The sequence below is a fragment of the Poecilia reticulata genome, chromosome 13 (assembly GCF_904066995.2).
Source record: "Poecilia reticulata chromosome 13, P_reticulata-male-v2, whole genome shotgun sequence".
In the NCBI taxonomy this organism is placed as follows: domain Eukaryota; kingdom Metazoa; phylum Chordata; class Actinopteri; order Cyprinodontiformes; family Poeciliidae; genus Poecilia; species Poecilia reticulata.
Window position 1 is genome coordinate 14,455,020 of NC_088842.1, and position 19,163 is coordinate 14,474,182.

Consider the following 19,163-nt stretch of genomic DNA (forward strand, 5'->3'; position numbering starts at 1 on the left):
ATTTGTCGATTCCAAGTTTAATCAAGTCCACATGCTTCTAATCGTGAATCTCACAGTTTCACTGCTGAAGACAATAATGTTATGGAAATAGTAACAAAACAGTTTAAGTTCCCTCTAGGAAGCATTGTAAACCTTTAACCAAATAGCCACAGCTGACAATTGCTGCTCATTGACGAAGACGCCTGGGATTAGGAAGTTAAGTTCACTGGAAAGCTTGACTTTGGTATTTGTGCTGCATAAGAAATACGAAAGCTCTGAACGGAGCAAATGAGACTTGCTGAACAACTTAAATCTGCGACGAGTCTGAAAAATGGTTTCAGTTTAAATGAAGAAAAAACAAGCCACAGACTATTTATTTATTATTATTATTTTTATTTATTTCTGAGAGATTTTTACGAGGACTTGCTTGCACAGCCTGAATCAGAGCAGTACACCTCCAGCATCTGAACAACATGAAGATCTTGTATTTCTTCACAGTCCAACTTTGATGGTATTTTTAAAAAAAATATTGTCATGTTTCAGGTAAATTCTGCTTCAGTTAGCAGCATTCAGACAAATGATTATAAAAATTAAAGAATATGAGTAAATTTAAGTTTGAACAGAACATTAATGAGTAGGAAGTTATGTCAATCTTCTTCATATGTGACATAACTGTGTAAACTAAGAAAAAATATGTTTTACAATCTTAGAGTAGCCATAGGCTACAGAAAAAACCCACCAACAACTAATTGATCATTGTTGCATTTGCTTATCTTGCTACTTTATCAAATTACATTCAGAGACCGTAACGTTTTAGATTTTAAATATTCCATAGCTTCTGGTAATGAAGGAGAAATGATACTGAAACTCGCCGCTCACGTCAAGAGTTGGTTAAAGTTATTCTGTGTCAGTAGATCATTGCTGCTCCTGACATGATGGATCCTTAGCGATGCTCCAGCATTCCTACCGGCTTAGTGCTGAGTTTGAAACACAGATAAATTAAATATTTGTTTTCATTCATGATTAAAAGCGATCAGTCCATTGTGGTTTTTTTGGAACATTAAATCTCATCACTAAAGCTTGAGCTCCCTGTCTGTATCTGAGAGCGTTTTGGCTCTGGCTGGTGGCAGCCTGTTCATCAAACAGATGAGAGGATTTGTTGCCACGGTGATGAAAGAGACAATTGCTCAACTTTCTCCTCGACACTTAAGCCTCCTTTGATTCAAGCAGAGGGAGCTTTCATTTGCTACTTTCCTCTTCTTAAACACTCTGCGCTCCTTGTCTGCCTCAGCACTGTGCAGCTTGACGTGACCTAACAGCCATCATGGTTTGCTGGCACTTTTAATGAGCTTGGTCCGGGGCGGGTTTGAGGTTACCTTTACTGGAAACGGGGGCCCACGTGTCGCGCGCCTCTGTTGGGATCGTTTTACACTTTTTCGCACTCCGGCGGATGAATCCCTGACACATGTACGTTCACTGCGTGATGTATTATCTCTGAAAATGAGAGTAGCCACTTCTGAGGTCATGTTGAGAGCAGGATTATGTCTGACAGGTTTAAAGCAGGGTAATGACTCAGGAGATACAATCTCAGAGGAACAGTGGACTCAGGTACCTTCTTAAAAACACAGATCGCTTCCTGCTAAGTGCTTTTTGCACCATGGATGTTTAATATCGTAAAAAAGTGTTCACCTACTTACAGATGCCTTCTTTCTTTCTTACTTATATGTTTGTTTTTTTTGGCGGCAGTGGCCTTTAATGTTATGAAAGCTTTAAAGTTATTAAAGCCGGCACTGAGATGGCAGTAAAGTGGGTTGTGAGCAAGGGGGAAGACATGATAAATGGGCCAGGACTTGTTATATGAGTCGCTCACTTTGGGTCCAAGGCCAAAACCACTGACCAAGAAAATAATAATGATAATAAAAAAAAAACTTGTGACATTTGATGAGTCCAAAAACTTTTAGGGAAATATTCTGTAGACTGATGAGACAAAAGCTGAACTTGTTGAAAGGAGCCTGACTGCCTTTTCCGGCATTTCAGAAAAGAGACGTCATCCATGGTGAAACATGGTGACGACATGAAGGTCTGCCTCAGGATCTGGACAACTTTCTCTAATTGAGCCATAAGTTTTGACCAGAGCTCAAGGTCAGTTTACAACCCTGAGCTCAAACACACGTAACCAAGACGATGATCCAAAATTAACCAGGTTTGTCTCTGAATAACTAAAAACAGCAAAACTGGTATTTCATTGGCATAGTCCAAAAATATGGACATATTTCCAATTGAAATGTTGTGACAGCTCAACTGGACATCTCAATTACAGCAATTATGGCGATGGAAAAAGGGTTGTTGTTGGTTATACCTTTTCTAGTAGAGAGCTAGTTTGGTTTGGATAACTTTTTTCTTTAAAGCTGAACTAAAAAAAAACCCCAAAAGAAATCTTAAATGGGGTAAATCCTTCTTCACAAGATTGTACCTTAAGTCTTTTGTACAATTTAATCAGACAAATGAAAACATGAGGCAATAATGTTTAATCTTTACGCTTACCTCTGCATGCAAATCAGGCTGTTACTTTTGCCTTCTTTTGTCCCCACAGAAGCACATTTCACAGCAGGATGTCAAACTCCCCAAAGTTTTCCTTCCACAACAGCAGCAGGTCTCAGGCGTTGACTCTTGAGGTCGGCCTGCACACCTGTGAGCCCTGCAGGACGACCTGCCAGCAGATGGCGACCCGTCAGGTCGGTAGCTGCCATGTTTGTTTTAAAATGAGGGTTTGCTTTAAGAAAGAGCATTTTTAGATGTGTTAATTGGAGTAGTTATGAGTCACCTGCATTAGGCAGCTGTCAAAATGGTTTCAGTTTGGAAAACCAAAACAAAAATTCTCACATGAGAAAAAAAAAAAGAATATAAACCAAACTATTATTAACAATAGTAATGGGATTTTCTGATTCATCTGATAAGGCAAAAATAACCAATATGGTAATATTTCTTTACATGTAAGGAAATATGTCCTTTGTATGATTGGGATAATTAATATAGATTTAAATTTGATGATTCAAAAAGTACTTGAACTGGAAAAATCTGATCTGGATCATTCTTCACTCAATAGTCTTTCAAACAGTTTGAGATGTACTAAGCTAGAATTTATCATAAATTTTGTTTAATTTCTGTTAATATATATATATATATATATATATATATATATATATATATATATATATATATATATAAAAAAAAATTCCCTTCTCACCCTCCGCGGGTGGTCTGTTTCATCCTCTGAGCTCGGGTCCTCTACCAGAGGCCTGGGAGCTTGAGGGTTCTGCGCAGTATCTTGGCTGTGCCTAGAACTGCACATTTCTGGACTGAGATGTCTGATGTTGTTCCTGGGACCTGTTTGAGCCACTGCTCCAGTTTGGGGGTGACTGCCCCGAGGGCCCCGATGACCACAGGCACCACTGTGGTCTTCACCTTCCAGGTCTTTTCCAGTTCCTCCCTGAGGCCCTGGTACTTCTCCAATTTCTCATGCTCCTTTTTCCTGATGTTGTAATCACTTGGTATTGCTACATCCACCACAACGGCTTTCCTCTGTTCTTTATCCACCACCACAATGTCCGGTTGGTTTGCCATTACCATCTTGTCTGTCTGGATCTGGAAGTCCCACAGGATCTTAGCTCGGTCATTCTCCACCACTTTTGGGGGTGTTCCCCACTTTGATCTCGGGGCTTCCAGTCCATATTCTGCACAGATGTTCCTGTACACTATGCCCGCCACTTGGTTATGTCGTTCCATGTACGCTTTCCCTGCCAGCATCTTGCACCCTGCTATTATGTGCTGGACTGTCTCAGGGGCCTCCTTGCACAACCTACACCTTGGGTCTTCTCTGGTGTGGTAGATCTGAGCCTCTATTGCTCTGGTGTTTAGGGCCTGTTCCTGGGCGGCCAGGATGAGAGCCTCTGTGCTGTCCTTGAGTCCAGCTTTCTCCAGCCATTGGTAGGTTTTCCTGACATCAGCCACTTCAGTTATTTGTCGGTGGTACATCCCATGTAGGGGCTTGTCCTCCCATGATGGTACTTCCAGCACCTTGTCTTCTGTTCCCCATTGCCTGAGACATTCGCTGAGCACATCGTCCGTTGAGGCTTTGTCCTTGATGTATTTATGGATCTTGGATGTTTCATCCTGGACAGTGGCTCTCACACTCACTAGTCCTCTGCCTCCTTCCTTACGGCTCGTGTACAGTCTCAGGGTGCTGGATTTGGGGTGGAACCCTCCATGCATGGTTAGTAGCTTCCTAGTCTTAACATCCGTGGCCTTCATCTCTTCCATTGGCCAGCTAATTATTCCGGCAGGGTATCTGATTACTGGTAAGGCATAGCTGTTTATTGCACGGATCTTGTTCTTGCCATTGAGCTGGCTTCTCAGGACTTGCCTTATTCGTTGGAGGTATTTGGCTGTGGCTCCTTTCCTTGTGACCTCATCGAGGTTGCCATTTGCTTGTGGTATTCCCAGGTACTTGTAGCTGTGCTCTATGTCTGCTATTGTTCCTTCTGGGAGTGAGACCCCTTCTGTGTGGGCGACCTTCCCTCTCTTTGTAACCATCCGACCACACTTCTCTAGCCCGAATGACATCCCAATGTCAGTGCTGTAGATCCTGGTGGTGTGGATCAGTGAGTCGATGTCTCGCTCGCTCTTGGCGTACAGCTTGATGTCATCCATGTAGAGGAGGTGACTGATCGTGGCCCCATTCTTGAGTCGGTATCCGTAGCCAGTCTTGTTGATGATTTGGCTGAGAGGGTTCAGGCCTATGCAGAACAGCAGTGGGGACAGAGCATCTCCTTGGTATATGCCACATTTGATGGACACTTGTGCAAGTGGTTTGCAGTTGGCTTCAAGGGTGGTTTTCCACAGCCCCATCGAGTTTGCAATGAAGGCTCTTAGAGTCCTATTGATGTTGTACATCTCTAAGCATTCAATGATCCAAGTGTGTGGCATTGAGTCATAGGCTTTCTTGTAATCAATCCAAGCGGTACACAGGTTGGTGTGTCGGGTTTTGCAGTCTCGGGCGACTGTGTGGTCTACAAGGAGTTGGTGTTTGGCTCCTCTGCTATTTATGCCTATGCCCTTCTGTGCCTTGCTCATGTATTTATCCATGTGCCCGCTTATCTTAGCCGCTATGATGCCTGACATGAGCTTCCATGTTGTAGAGAGACAGGTTATTGGCCGATAGTTGGATGGGACTGAACCCTTCGAGGGTTCCTTCTGTATCAGGATTGTGCGCCCTTCAGTTAACCATTCAGGGTGAGTCCCATTTTGTAGTACCTGGTTCAGTTGAGCTGCCAGTCGCTCATGGAGGGCAGTGAGTTTCTTAAGCCAGTAGGCATGGATCATGTCAGGTCCTGGTGCTGTCCAGTTTTTCATACCCGAGACTCTGGTATATATATATATATATATATATAAAAATTCCCTTCTCACCCTCCGCGGGTGGTCTGTTTCATCCTCTGAGCTCGGGTCCTCTACCAGAGGCCTGGGAGCTTGAGGGTTCTGCGCAGTATCTTGGCTGTGCCTAGAACTGCACATTTCTGGACTGAGATGTCTGATGTTGTTCCTGGGATCTGTTTGAGCCACTGCTCCAGTTTGGGGGTGACTGCCCCGAGGGCCCCAATGACCACAGGCACCACTGTGGTCTTCACCTTCCAGGTCTTTTCCAGTTCCTCCCTGAGGCCCTGGTATTTCTCCAATTTCTCATGCTCCTTTTTTCTGATGTTGTAGTCACTTGGTATTGCTACATCCACCACAACGGCTTTCCTCTGTTCTTTATCCACCACCACAATGTCCGGTTGGTTCGCCATTATATATATATATATATATATATATATATATATATATATATATATATATATATATATATATATATATAAATTTTGTCATATCTCCACCCACACATAATTCTATATATCTTGGTCCACCAAGTTAAACGGGTGTGAGTGGAGGGGCTCGCATGGGGCACCATTCATCTGAAAACCACTGCCAACCCACATTTCAGCTCCTCCCCCGTCTCTTATTTAATTCAGGCAGTGGTTAAAATGTTCCCCTTGGAAACGGGACACTCCTTTGTGACGGTAATATCAGTTCTCACTGATTCCTCGTCCTCATGAATGACCTAATATGCCTTTGTGTGTCATGGAAACAGATATCGGTCCTGAAGCATGCTCTATTTTATACATTAGTATTGTTATTCTTACAAAAATATTACACCAAAGTTATACATATATTTTTATTTGTATTAATATTTATACTTTTGTCACTTTTATGCCTGATTTTTGAGAGGAATTGAAAAAGACACATGCACAAAAACTGGATGCACTGTGGTTATTAAAAGCTTGTTTGGAAAATTGGAGCTTTCAGTTTGGAAAACTTGCAAAGTTTCATCACTGAAAACTGATTTAGAGTCAGAGTTTGGAGTTTTGCTGAAACTTGAACTTCGAAATCCAGTGACTGCTGCACTTGGTATTAGAGAGCTTGAATGAACAAAATAACCACTGACTTTTTTATAACCTCGACCAGTTTAGATGGCTGATATTTTGTTTAAAATCTTTGAATCAAGTCTTTGGTTGGACAATAGCATTTTAGGATGAGCTCTTTGTTTCTACACTAGTTCTGCTATTAGTCAGAGATAAATTGGAGCAATGCAGAAAATAAAGGTGCACTAAACTAGATCCAAAACCCAAGAAGCTTTGTCTTTTTATTTTGGATAAAATTGCCCTTAAATGATTACGTGTTCATACGTAACAACTTGCATTTTGTACACAAAATCTGGGTCGTAGCAACAGTTTTAATAATAAAATCACATCACATTAATATTTGACATTGATTGAGTATGGAGAAAACTCCTGGAAAATATTGCAGTCATGGAAGGTCAAGTTATTTCTGAGTTTCTGTCTGGCTTGTCTTATCAGAAGTTTCCAAACTGAGATTGTACAATTGTCAATGTGGAGGTAATGATTCCTTGAAGGCAAACTGAAGGTTAGCATGTTCAGCCTGTTCTCTTTGATTTATGTGCATGTGGAGAAGAAAATTCTTGGATTTGTTTCAGGGAATTCTTAGGAGGTTTCCTGGAATTGCTTTTGCTATTTAGCTCATAAATAAAAAAGAAAAAAAAAGGTTTCTGAAATCTGGGTGTAGACTGTTGCAAGTACATTATGTTCCCCGTATCTTTTTTGACACTGCAGATTAAAGAGGGTGAGGACATCTGCTTCCCCCAGCCAGGGAGCAACCACTCCGGCTTGAGGACTCCAGCTCTGAGCAGGAGACACAGCGCTGACGGGACCATCGGCTCAGATCGCGCCCCGGCTGACCGCTTCCACCCATACCGTCGACAGTTCAGCGACGGGGCGGTGGATGCTTCAGATTGCCTCCTTCAGAGCGCCTCTTCCCTCAGCAGCCTGCAGGAAGTGAACATTCCCGACACTGGCTCATGCAGCAGTGATGCACAAACAACCTGGGGCGAATACAGCGACAGCATTCAGGTTCCTAAATTTACCACATTGTCTGTCAGTTCAATAATCGAGCTATCGAAAGCTTTTTACTGTCAACAGGTGCATATTCTGCAGCACATATTAATGAACTTTAACCGGGGAAACATTTTTCTCATTCGTCGTTACTCATGGTTCCCTCAAACTTTTTGCACATTTTCAGAATCTGTACCCAGAGCTTCCGGCTGGGCCGGTGGAACCTTACGGCTCTCTGTCTCAAAGTTATCCACCCTACGACTCGATGAGCTCCATGCAGCAGGTAGCGCGCTTTAAATGACCGCTTGGCAGCAGCACGCGATGCAGAAGTTCATCGTTTGTTGTGTACGCGCTTCACAGGTTTCAGCTAAACTGTTTCCAAATGCCGATCAGCCAGACGGCACCAAATATGCCCTTCAGAGTCTCTCCATTCAGCCACATCAGGAGAGGTCAACGGAAGCCCTCTTCCCCAAACCCATTTACTCCTACAGGTAACACAGCATCACATCTCACTGCTGGGTATTTTTTGTTGTAAAGCACAGATGCATGCGGTTTTGCGGTATTAAATATAAATGCGACGTTGTGTCAAATGTAAGTATAATTTGAATGCCTGTTTCCTTTTAATTGCTGCAGCATCTTGATTTTTATGGCTTTGAAGAACAGCAAAACAGGAAGTCTGCCGGTCAGTGAGATCTACAGCTTCATGACTGAACACTTCCCATATTTTAAGGTATTGCACACACCGAGCCTTACATGCCCACTGCATTTCATTTCATAGTTTAAGGGAATATAAGGATCATACAATGTGAATGTGCAACATCTTGCAACATATGACTTTCACTAACGAACATTTACCCTTTTGCTACTTCTGGAAGTAAGTAATTTGTTTATTTTATTTAAACGCATCTGCTATTGCCGTGAGCATGTTGTTACTCTTTGTGTTTTGGAAATGGCGACTCAGAGTTAAATAGAGTCATTTTAGCTAACTTGCCACGTGAGTGAACTGTCAAAGATTACTGACTTCACATTTTTTGATAGGGAACAATAGTTAGTTAAACAAAATTACTTTCAGATAATGTAGGGACTTATATTTTAAAAAGATATATGCTAAACACCAAAGCAGAAACAAGCAGTGCAACCAAAGTGCAATATTTGATTGAGGAATCAACAAAGCCGCCACAAAACTTGGACTTACGTTTTATTTTATTGCATAAATATATAATAACTAAAATGCACAGAGAACTACTCCTATTTTTGACCAAAACGTTTGTTCACATCAGCTTAATGCTTTGCTTTTCAACAGAAAAGAAAGAACATTTGATAGCAAGATTTCAAAGATGAGGTCAGAGGCAAGAAGAAAAAAGTTACAGTAAAATTGGAAGCATTAGTAGAGAATCCATCCGTCCGTCCGTCCGTCCCTAGATAATGGAGACACGTTTTTATGTTGTGTTATTAACACACAAAAACATGCCAAAAACAGAAGGTTTGGATAAACCCCAAAATAAATAATGGATGGAAAAGATGAGAATCTTAAAAATTAGAAGATTACTGATTTGCTTTCTTATCTTTCTTTTTTTTTTAAACGTCATATAAGTGCAACAACTGTTTGGATCAGTTAAAAGGTCAAACGTTACCTCATAGAAGATGTTATTGATCTTTTAATTGTTGGGTACTTAAATGTTTGCTCATCAACTTATAACACTAGGTCACTGTTTAAATAAACGTAACATTTGTGCACAATTTGCCACTAAAGGTTTATTTAGTTCTGAAGGGTTTGCTCTCAGGTTTGTCTGTAAAAGTTGTTAACACACAAACACATAAACGCCTGCCACAGGGTGTAACGTGAAGGAAGTAGCATGCCGATGTGAGTGAATTTTAAAACTGCTTCCTGTTGCATTAATATTAAACACGTTCGGCACCTGTGGGGTCAGAGCTCAGTTTGAACCCTGATTTTCAGATGAGTTGACACTCGGATCTGGAAAGAGCTCAAACGTTTTCCACCATACATATTAAAAAGGTGCCTTACACACAATTACTGAGCCCATCGGCTATGATCTAGCGAAGCACACAGTTATCTATTTATTAAAATTTCTGCACTGATGGCTGATTTCCAAACAGGTGGCTAAAACCCGAGCTGCAGGGGTCAGAAGGTTCAGGGGGATAAATAAGATGAAACTTCAGTGAAAGCCATGATCACTGGATAAATTTTAAAAGAAAAAAAACCTGCTTGATGTTGCCAAGTATGTTTCACTTATGTTCGGCTCAGTAGGCACTTGTTATGGCATGCAGATTCAAATCAAAGAGAGGAGCAGATGTGGGCAAAAAATGAACCCTGTAGGGAGGAGATTGATGTCCCTGCATTAATTGGTGAATTGTTAAAAGTAACTAAAATGTATGCGTTTCCTGTAACAGTTAAAGTTAATTTACTTCAAATATAAATCAATATAATGAACATATTCCCCCCCCCCTTTTTTAAGATTATGCATTTTTAGCTAACAATGTATAGCAGCGAGGACACAGAAAGTGTGTCATCAGCCCTGAATCCAGGGAAGTCAGCAGGATTCTCTTTTCTTACAATTTCACCACAGCTAGAGAGAAACAGTACAAAACGTTGGCCCTAATGATTCACTTCAAATCCCAGGCCTCGAGTTCAAGACACATAAAGCGTAAGAATAATGCTTTTCTAACACATCGCCTCTCTGTCTGCGTTCAGAACGCCCCTGATGGTTGGAAAAACTCGGTAAGGCACAACCTTTCCCTGAACAAATGCTTTGAAAAGGTGGAGAACAAAAATGGCAACACTTCTCGTAAAGGCTGCCTTTGGGGTCTAAATCCGGCCAAGGTGGAGAAAATGCAGGAAGAGCTGCACAAATGGCGCCGCAAAGACCCCCAGACCATCCGCAGGAGCATGGCAAAGCCAGGTGAGCAAGAGAGACGGTAAAGAAGACAACCGCGCTCTTTAGGATTTGACCAGATCAAAGCATTTTCATTTAAATTCAACGTCTTTCAAAGTTGTCTTGTCCTGTCTTCTTTTACAGAAGACTTTGATCGTCTGTTGGGAGAGAAGCCAGACAGACTAAGACCTTTGCCGCCTTACCCAAGCACAAATACGACCACGTTAAAAAGAGTGGCCCCTACGTACAGCCCTGCCCCTTTACCTCTGAACCCCGCGCAGCCTCCACCGGCGTGCCGACCCGTTCCACAATCAGAGTACGCTCACATTCAGCCCAGCTACCTTCCCCACACGACGCTCCAACCCAGCAGCTCTTTTGCCCTGTACTCCCCCTGTGGACAGCAGCCTGCAGCCGGCGTCCCGTCACCCTCTGGATGTCTGAACTCACCCCTAGCTGGGAAAATGCCACCTGTTTACAGGGTTGGACTGCCGGGAGAGTACAATGTCGACCTGAGGGGAATGCATGAGTTACTTCAAGATGGAGACACCAGCTATGACATAGACACACTCAACCCCAGTCTGACGGACCTGCAGCTGCAAGGTAAGCGTGTCGTATTACAGGATGCCAAGGTTTCCATGCAGGGCTTTTCTTTTAGTCACAAACCATATACTTCAGCGTGTACTGTCACTTAAAGATTCAAAGATTCAAAACTACAATAAGTTTTTTGTGAGAAAGTACTTTGTAGAGCCAACTTTCCTACAATTACAGACGCAGATCCCACAGGGGTTCTTTAGGACATCTTTGAGATTGAATAGCTCAAACTCAAACAGATTATGAACAGTCAAGAACAGTTATTATTATTATTATTATTATTATTATGACTTGCCACATATTCTTAAATCTGACTTAGATTTGGACTTTGACTAGGCCATTCTAAGACATGGTTTGAATTAGACCATCCCATGCTACTGCCAGCTGTATATGTTAGGACTTTCTCCAGATGGAAGGTGAACATCCACCCCAGTTCAATGTCTTCTGCAGCCTATGACAGATTTTCTCCCGGTTTCGCTCCGTGTTTAACTCCATCAATCACCGATGTCTAGATTCAACCCACATGTCTGATTTTATTGCAACTGCAGGAAACTTGTGGGAGGAGTTGAGGAAGGACAGCCTGGTGTCGGAGCCACATGGTCCGGCCACACACCTCTCCACCTCCTTTCTCCAGCAGGATCACCACCAACAGACCAGCTGCCTGCAGGCTTTCAGCCCCTCGTTCGAGGGGAATGCTGGACCCTGCTGTAAAGCAGCGTATGAGGACGAGGACGCAGACAGAAGCTGCTGGAATGGACTACATCCTGTTGGATATTCAGGACTGGAGAGTTTGGCTGGATATCTGACCTCCTGCACCACCTCCATTTCCCTGATGTAAACGGCTCTCCACTTCCTCTGAGACTTTGCAAACTATTAAACATTTCACGTTTTATGCTTATAAACTTAATCAGCTTTAAAACGTTGTCAAACTGAGACATATCCGATGTACCTTTATTGAATGTGATTCATATATTTGTTTGCAAAGTTGTTTATTTATTTACTTTGAGCAAAATGTGTTTCAGTTTCCATGTATCTTGTTTTGTACTGTCACTTAAGGATTCAAAGTGTTTCATTTTTTTGCTATAGTTTCACCTCTTTAGTTGGCATTTAGTTTTAACTGCAGGCAAGTCCGTAAATTATCCCCTAACATATATTAGTTTGACTATTAAAGTGAAAATTTAAAAAATGTTAACATTTCAGAAATGAAAACATAAACACGTACTCTTCTCAACAAGTTTGATTAATTGTATGGAAGGTTTAATGTACCTAAAAGGTTAGATGTTCAGTTTTCACAAAACTTAATTATTAAAAAAAGAGCAACCATTTGCATTGATGTCTTATACTGGCATTCACTAAATGTATTCAGCATTTAGTGAATGCTGAATACATTTAGTGAATGCTGGATCTTCCTCCATGGGCTGTGCTGCACTGCAGTTCAAACGCTACCTCACACCAGGTGGCCTTGTCACCAAGAGGTAATTTGCAGACCGTACAAAAAATAAAACAAAAAACAAAGAAATGCAGAAGAAACAGAAGAAGGGAAAAGTTACATGATGGTCGGGGTGAAGACGTCGGCAGTTTGTAGATATTTCAAGGTAAACAGAGGATTTTAAAAGAAGCAAGGGCAAAAAGGCTTCTTTATAAGGAGTAATTTGATAAGGTATTTAAAAACTAAACTATCCATGTGTCGGGCTCTATTTATGACTTTCTAAAACAGCCAGAGGGACTGTAGGCTTACAAAGAAGATCCACCCTGTTCTAGCCAAAATAAATGTTTTTAAACATTATTGTATGAGTTGTACCTACTTGCAAACTACTCAGTTGGAATTGGCAACTACCTACTAATGTCAACCCATATTTTATCTTCTAGAAAGGCCTTCCCCGAGGTTCAGGAGTGTGTTCATTGAACACTTTCATAGAGCAGTTCTTCCATAGGCAAACTCACTCATCCATGTCCTTGTTAATTTTGGTGTGTGCACCGTCATGTTGGAACAGAAACAGGAGAAGCCGAGCCCAACTCCTGATAAACAACCATGCACCAAAATCATCTACGTCCTAAATGTTACTTCTAACATGATGCAGTCAAAACGTCACCGCTGTCCAGGTGAAATCCTGACTGGTCGGTTGAATTGCCCATGGAAATGGTGCAGTAACGCTGTTTCAGCAGTAGATGGCAGCAAACCCCCCGCACGGTTCTGCTGTTTTTGTTTCATACAGCAAGGTACTTCTGGCAAACATTTTAGTTTTCACTTAAATGTAAGTATTTAGATTTATTCAGATAAAAACTGGTCACTGTTCCTTTTACACTTTTGTGAAACTGTCACTGAAATGGAAATGTCACAACAGCTTATTGTCAGTGTATCTAAATTTTGTATTTTTCTATTAATGTCCTGTTTTGAGACTATGAAATGTTATTATTTCAGTCATTCCTCAAGTCAAGTCTTGAGATAAACGCATGTCAAGATTTTGTGAAAATCCCAGTTTTATTTCTTTGATAAAATTAAAGACAAAACTTTTACAATTTTCCATGTTGATTGAAAACATTTCTTTGCATCAAAGTGAACACAGTATTCAGTGAGACAGAAAGTATCAGATATCAGAACTGCTCTCTGATTTGTGGCTAGTTATACACAGTTGTGGTCTGAAGTTTACATACTTTCACCGTCTGCGTCAACGTCAAGTTAATTTGGAGCTTTTAATGATTTATTTAAGCTGTTCTTTTACTAAATTCAAGCAAATTCAAAGTACTAATGGAGTACGCTAATAAGAATGTATTCATTGTGACCAAAAGGATAAACCAGCAAAGCTCTTTTTTTTTTTTTCAGGAAGCATCCTTTACCTCCTTTCAGTTTGAATGTGTTCATTTCTTTCTCTCTACATGCCCAGTGCCTCTCTGTGGACAATAAATGCAAAACATTCAAACCAAAAACTGTTGTCTTGTCAAGTTAAGACATTTCAGAGCTGTCAGCACCACCTATTTAAATCTTTTTAGGTAATGCATGTACAGCCTTTATTCATGATTATTACTTTTTATTTCAGAGAAAATCTGTGACAAATTGAAATCTATACACCCAGTTCTTGTGTTTTTTAATTTAGTTATTTGTGTATAAAGATTCAGCCCTAGAAAAAGAAGAGCTTAAACCAAAATTGATGAGTGTATGTTAGCCTCTGATGTTTCCTGACTCTTAAAAATATTCCTGTCGTGGCGGCAAAGTCAACCTGAAGACATGAATCGAATCAAATTCTCACAAAGACAAAGGAGACAGTCATCTGGACAGCAACAGAACACAGGCGGAAGAGAGAGTCACTTAGATATGTCTGCTAATACGATTTTAAGTAACTACAAGAGTAAAAATGCCATCAAACTATAAACCGCAAATATACTTTTGATTATTTCAAAATTTGCATCTTATTTCTGTATATTGTAGTTTTCCTAAATCTAATCAGTTGGAACATTTTCAAAACAAACAAAAAAAAAAACGTCTTTGCAAATAAAACATTCTATTTTATTTAAACGCTAGCAGAAGATATCAGTGGCTCCACTACCACACACACAGAGAAACTATATGGATGTTATATGATTAAAAAAAGATCTAGGTTTATAATTTAGCTTGATATTGAAGAGAGCATGAGCAGTGCCTGGCAAAGGTATTCACAACATTTTAAAAAAATATTTTGTATAATGTTATAGTTGAAAACTGGAGTAATGAGTAAAGTCTGCAGGTTTTCTGTCACACACACACAAGCACACACACGCACGCACGCACGCACGCACGCACGCACGCACACACACACACACACACACAGAAACGGTGAGCGGATCCGGGCTCACAGGGAAGCCGATGCTTTTCCACATCGAGAGGAATTAGTTCAGGTGGTGTCTCGGGCCTCTGTGATGACGTGTTCTGGACATGTCCACTGGCGGGAGACACAGAGGAAGATACAGGACACACTGGAACTGGACCAAGTGGCTGGGGAGGGAGAACAAAACGTCTGGGCTTCTTTGCTTAGGCTGCTTCTCTCATGACCCAAGCCCGGATCGAGTGGAAGATAACGGATGGACGGATGGCAACTGAAAACTTTCTTGTCTTTTATTTGGATTCATATGACAGTGCGACACAAAGTAGTGCATGTTTTTAAAGTGGGAGGGAAAGTATGCATACTTTTCTTTTTTTTAAAAATATAAATAAAAATCGGATTTCGTAGTGAAACATGGCGACAGTAAAATCCCACTGTGCGGTGTTTTAGCAGGGACAGAGAAGCTGGGCAGAGATGATGGGACAATGGATGCAGATGAGTACACATCAATCTAGGACAAAACATAAATATAAATGCATATGTAGAAGAAAATGTATCCGTTAGAAAATGATTAAACCCATGAAATTTTGCACTACTTTATGTTTTTCTGCCACATAAATTCCTTGTAAAATACACCAAAGTCTGTGGTTTTAATGTGACACGATAAAATTATTGGTTATTGGGTTAAAGTTATTGGATGTAAATACTTTTGTACTCTTGATGAAGGTGATTGAGATAAAAGTTTGTCTTATAGCCTAAACATCTACAAACGTTACAAGAAGGAGCTTGTTCCTGCTCAAGAGGCTGATAAAAACGTTTCCTGGTCAGACTGAATTGTTTGCATCGTTCAATTGTAAAAGGGTTTTCCGTGTATTGCAAAAATACCGGAAAAATATTCTTAAACTGAGACAGAGATTGTATTTCTACAGCTGTAGGTTTTAAGTAAATTCAGACACTGGTTGATGAGAGGGATTAGTCCTGTCCTGGAGGAAGGAGGAAGTACTTTCACAGAATATGACAGCATCTTGTGTTGCAATAGACATCTTAACTTTTACAACTGAAGAACCAGCAGAAAAACCTGCATCTAGGTTTCTTGGCGATCACTGTAACGCTTGTTTTTTTTTTTTTTTGTCTCTCTCTCTCTCTTCAGTCCATTTCATGAACTACTGTTGTTGCTGAATCTTATAGAAATGCAGTAAATTTGTAAAATGCCATAAAAAATGAACCGTGTTATTTCTTGGGCTTGCATAGTGGGGTTTTGCTTATTTTCCAGCCACCAACTAACACAAAAAATAAAACAAGAACAGAAAAACAATAATGTCCTCTCTTTTCCTGATGAAGCTGAGCCCACATACGCAGACTGAAATCAGTGGCATGTTTGTGCTGCCCACACGCTTCCATCCATGTACTCTGACGCGAAATGGCAGACTTTGCTGCTCCTCCCGAAGAGGAATCTGATTGTCCAGGCGGCTAAGAGCCTGAGTGGGAATGTGCGGAGCTAACAGGGGCGATAAATGAGCATCTAAAGCCAGTGATTTGTCCATCAGTTCATGTGTTTCTGGTCCTGAAAATGTCTCGAATCAGAGGAGCGGAGATGGTCTTCTTACGGCCCTCCACAGTAGGAATAATCTGCTTTGTTGTGCATCACCAGCTTGTTGTCCACAAAGTAGAAGCTGTCGGATTGCGTCTCGTAAGGGTGCTGGATCATCTCACGCACTGAAAAGAGAGACACAGAGAGGAAAGCCACAGGAAAATCAGGATTCTGTTACATTAAATCTGTTCTATCTGTGTGAGCTGGTCTTTCGGTGCTGTCGCACGTTCATGCGTCCCCGTATTGTATGCCAGACACTCACTGGTTTCCTCGGACAACGTGGGGAACTCGTAAATGTGTTCGCAGGTGTTCTTGCTGCTGGGCATGCAGAAGCCGAACTCGAAGTCGAAGCTCTTTAGCAGCTTGTCGCGGAAGTAGTGTCTCTCGATCATACGGAAGTTGTTGATGGGGGTGTCTCCCACTGTGAACTCCACTCTGTGGCGACACAAGGAGAAAATAGACTCACCGAATGTGCTGCTGCTTGTTGATGCTCTGAAAATGTCTGAGCCTTTTCTGTTTATCAGCTGGAAAGTGGACAAAAGGGTTACGCTTCGACTTCCCTTACAGTTTGTGTTCACACGGCTTTCAGGTCAAAACACATCAATCGTTTTAGCAATCCTAATCTTTCTTTGAGCACAAAACGGACAAATTGGAGAAAAGGTTTTGCAAACTTTCTATTTGAGTTTAAAGCTTCAAATTTTCTGTGGTGAAGCACGCGACAGGCAAAAGAAAACAGTTTTGCATCTGCAGCAACACCAAAATGAAGTTTTTACCACAATCAGTATTGTTATATTAGTATCTTTTTCTTGCAAGCAACAAATTTGTGCCACTTTTCTAACTTCCTATTACAGCTAGCAGTGCTGCAGAGATGTGTTCAAGTTCAGCAGTCGGATCCTTCTGAAGGCAGATTATGTCACAGCGATGCAGCGAAGGTTGTTCAAATTCAAACGGTCCTCTAAGTGTGACCCACAGCTGCCTCTTCCTTTTACCGGATTTGAAGGTCGGGTTCGATGTGTCCTTTGCAGCTTAACCTAATCCAAGATTCAATGTGGGGAGTGAATGGAAGATTTTTGTTCTTCTAACAATAACAAAGAGTGGCAAGGGAGTACAGTTTTAAATGTTAAGTATGTTAAAATGCTCACTGCCATTAAACCACGCTTCGTGTGTGTAATAATAAGGAATAGTGGTAAAAAGAGATAACAACAGTATAATAACAGACCATGTATTATAACTTTGGCTGGAACTAATGGTCATCACAAATGTTTTTTTTTTTCTGATAAAAATAAAATAGAAACTATTATTATATGCACAGTATAATATGAATTTGTATCTGTATGATAAAGCTGCTTCATTGAATTCAAAACCTCAGTAATGACGACGAACACCTTTAATGCCGTCTGTCTGCTACCGTCAGTTGAGCTGTTGTCACGGATCATCGTCAGTCTGTTGTCCCAAACTGAACCCGTCACGCCTCCTACTTCTGCTCCTCTGCAGCAGCAGCTGCTGCAGCAGCAGCAACAGGGACCACTGCATGTTTTCTATTGCTTTAGTGCACTCTTTTGTTTTCTATAAAGCCTTTATCATACACATCCTCCACATTCTGACTTACGTGGCTCCAACTTGTCGTAGTTGGAGGAAAGCTGGGGTGAACTGGTATCGAACAAATCGACCGGTGTTGGGGTCACATTGCTTTAAACCGCCTGCACACATACAGGTGAACAAAAAACATATTCGTAAGCTTGTAAAAAAAAAAAAAGAAAAAGTTTCTTCACTTTAAAGATGGCAGTTTCAGTCTCTGAGGCTTGGCTCTGACCTGGTGTTGGAGGTTTGGTGATCTCAAACAGGACCGTCCCTGTTTCCATGTCACGGATTTTAAACCGGGTGAAGTCAATCATGTGGACATTTTCCTCTGGAGCACAAAGATAATCTGGAAAAAAACACATTAAACACACAGCCAAAACAACCAAATTTAAAATATGTGAAAGGAAAGCAAACATAGACGTTTCTGAAGCCCTTCTACCAGAACAGGCGGATGGACATGTTAGTTGGTCTGAAGTTGGGCCACATTTTGAATGATGTTTTGAGCAGCACTTCATGATGATGTTGCTCACTAGTGTTCTCCTACAAACCTGCGAGGCACATTAAAAATGATTTGTAAAATTTTCACTAATTAATCAAAAGAAATCCTTCCATGCCATCCTTAAAATAATTGATTTTTGCATGTTTTAGTGGGTATTTTGATGATTTAGATTCAGTCATGCATTCCAGGTTTTCAAAATCCATGCATCATTTCACTTCCTCCATTTTGAACTACTTGTTTCATCACAAAAAAATCCAAAAATCCAAATTAACTACATTAAGGTTTTAGGATGGTTTTAGGACAAAATAGTTGACTACTTGTACAAATGATGAATCCTTTATAAAACACAAAGATTTTGTTCCACCCTAAATTAGGTGAAAGGTTGCTTCTCAACAACCCATCTTCACACTTTCAGGCTCTTTTGCTGATTTTCTCCAACTGCATCGAATGATTACGTTAACTGCATGGTAGTATGCATGTGTGCGTAGGTGTGTGTGTGCGTGTGTGTGTGTGTGTGTGTGTGCGTGGTCATGTGTGAGACACTCCCTACCCAATGGGCCTGGATTAGACCTAAGAGGCTTATTGTGTTTTATCATCACATGGACCGACTGGTTTTAAAGTACTCTCATACACACACACACACACACACACACACACACACACACACACACACACACACACACACACACACACACACACACACACACACACACACACACACACACACAC

General features: G+C 41.0%; 2 protein-coding genes across 3 annotated transcripts in view; one reads left to right on the top strand and one right to left on the bottom strand.

The window, feature by feature from the left end:
- foxn1 (forkhead box N1) overlaps positions 1–13,446 on the top strand; it is a 26,341-nt gene extending 12,895 nt beyond the window's left edge. For both annotated transcript variants that reach the window (XM_008425592.3, XM_008425591.3), the window contains exons 2-9: positions 2,573–2,714; positions 7,203–7,499; positions 7,669–7,764; positions 7,842–7,972; positions 8,115–8,211; positions 10,195–10,402; positions 10,520–10,975; positions 11,515–13,446. In XM_008425592.3, coding sequence (XP_008423814.2) covers positions 2,592–2,714; positions 7,203–7,499; positions 7,669–7,764; positions 7,842–7,972; positions 8,115–8,211; positions 10,195–10,402; positions 10,520–10,975; positions 11,515–11,804 — 1,698 coding nt within the window. In that variant the 5' untranslated portion in view covers positions 2,573–2,591 and the 3' untranslated portion in view covers positions 11,805–13,446. The remainder of the gene's footprint in view (positions 1–2,572; positions 2,715–7,202; positions 7,500–7,668; positions 7,765–7,841; positions 7,973–8,114; positions 8,212–10,194; positions 10,403–10,519; positions 10,976–11,514) is intronic.
- unc119a1 (unc-119 lipid binding chaperone a1) overlaps positions 13,424–19,163 on the bottom strand; it is a 30,291-nt gene continuing 24,551 nt past the window's right edge. The window contains exons 2-5 of the mRNA XM_008425595.3: positions 18,168–18,281; positions 17,964–18,054; positions 16,617–16,789; positions 13,424–16,479 (exon numbers count right to left, since the gene is read on the bottom strand). Of these exons, the coding sequence (XP_008423817.1) occupies positions 16,367–16,479; positions 16,617–16,789; positions 17,964–18,054; positions 18,168–18,281 (491 nt within the window). The 3' untranslated portion in view covers positions 13,424–16,366. The remainder of the gene's footprint in view (positions 16,480–16,616; positions 16,790–17,963; positions 18,055–18,167; positions 18,282–19,163) is intronic.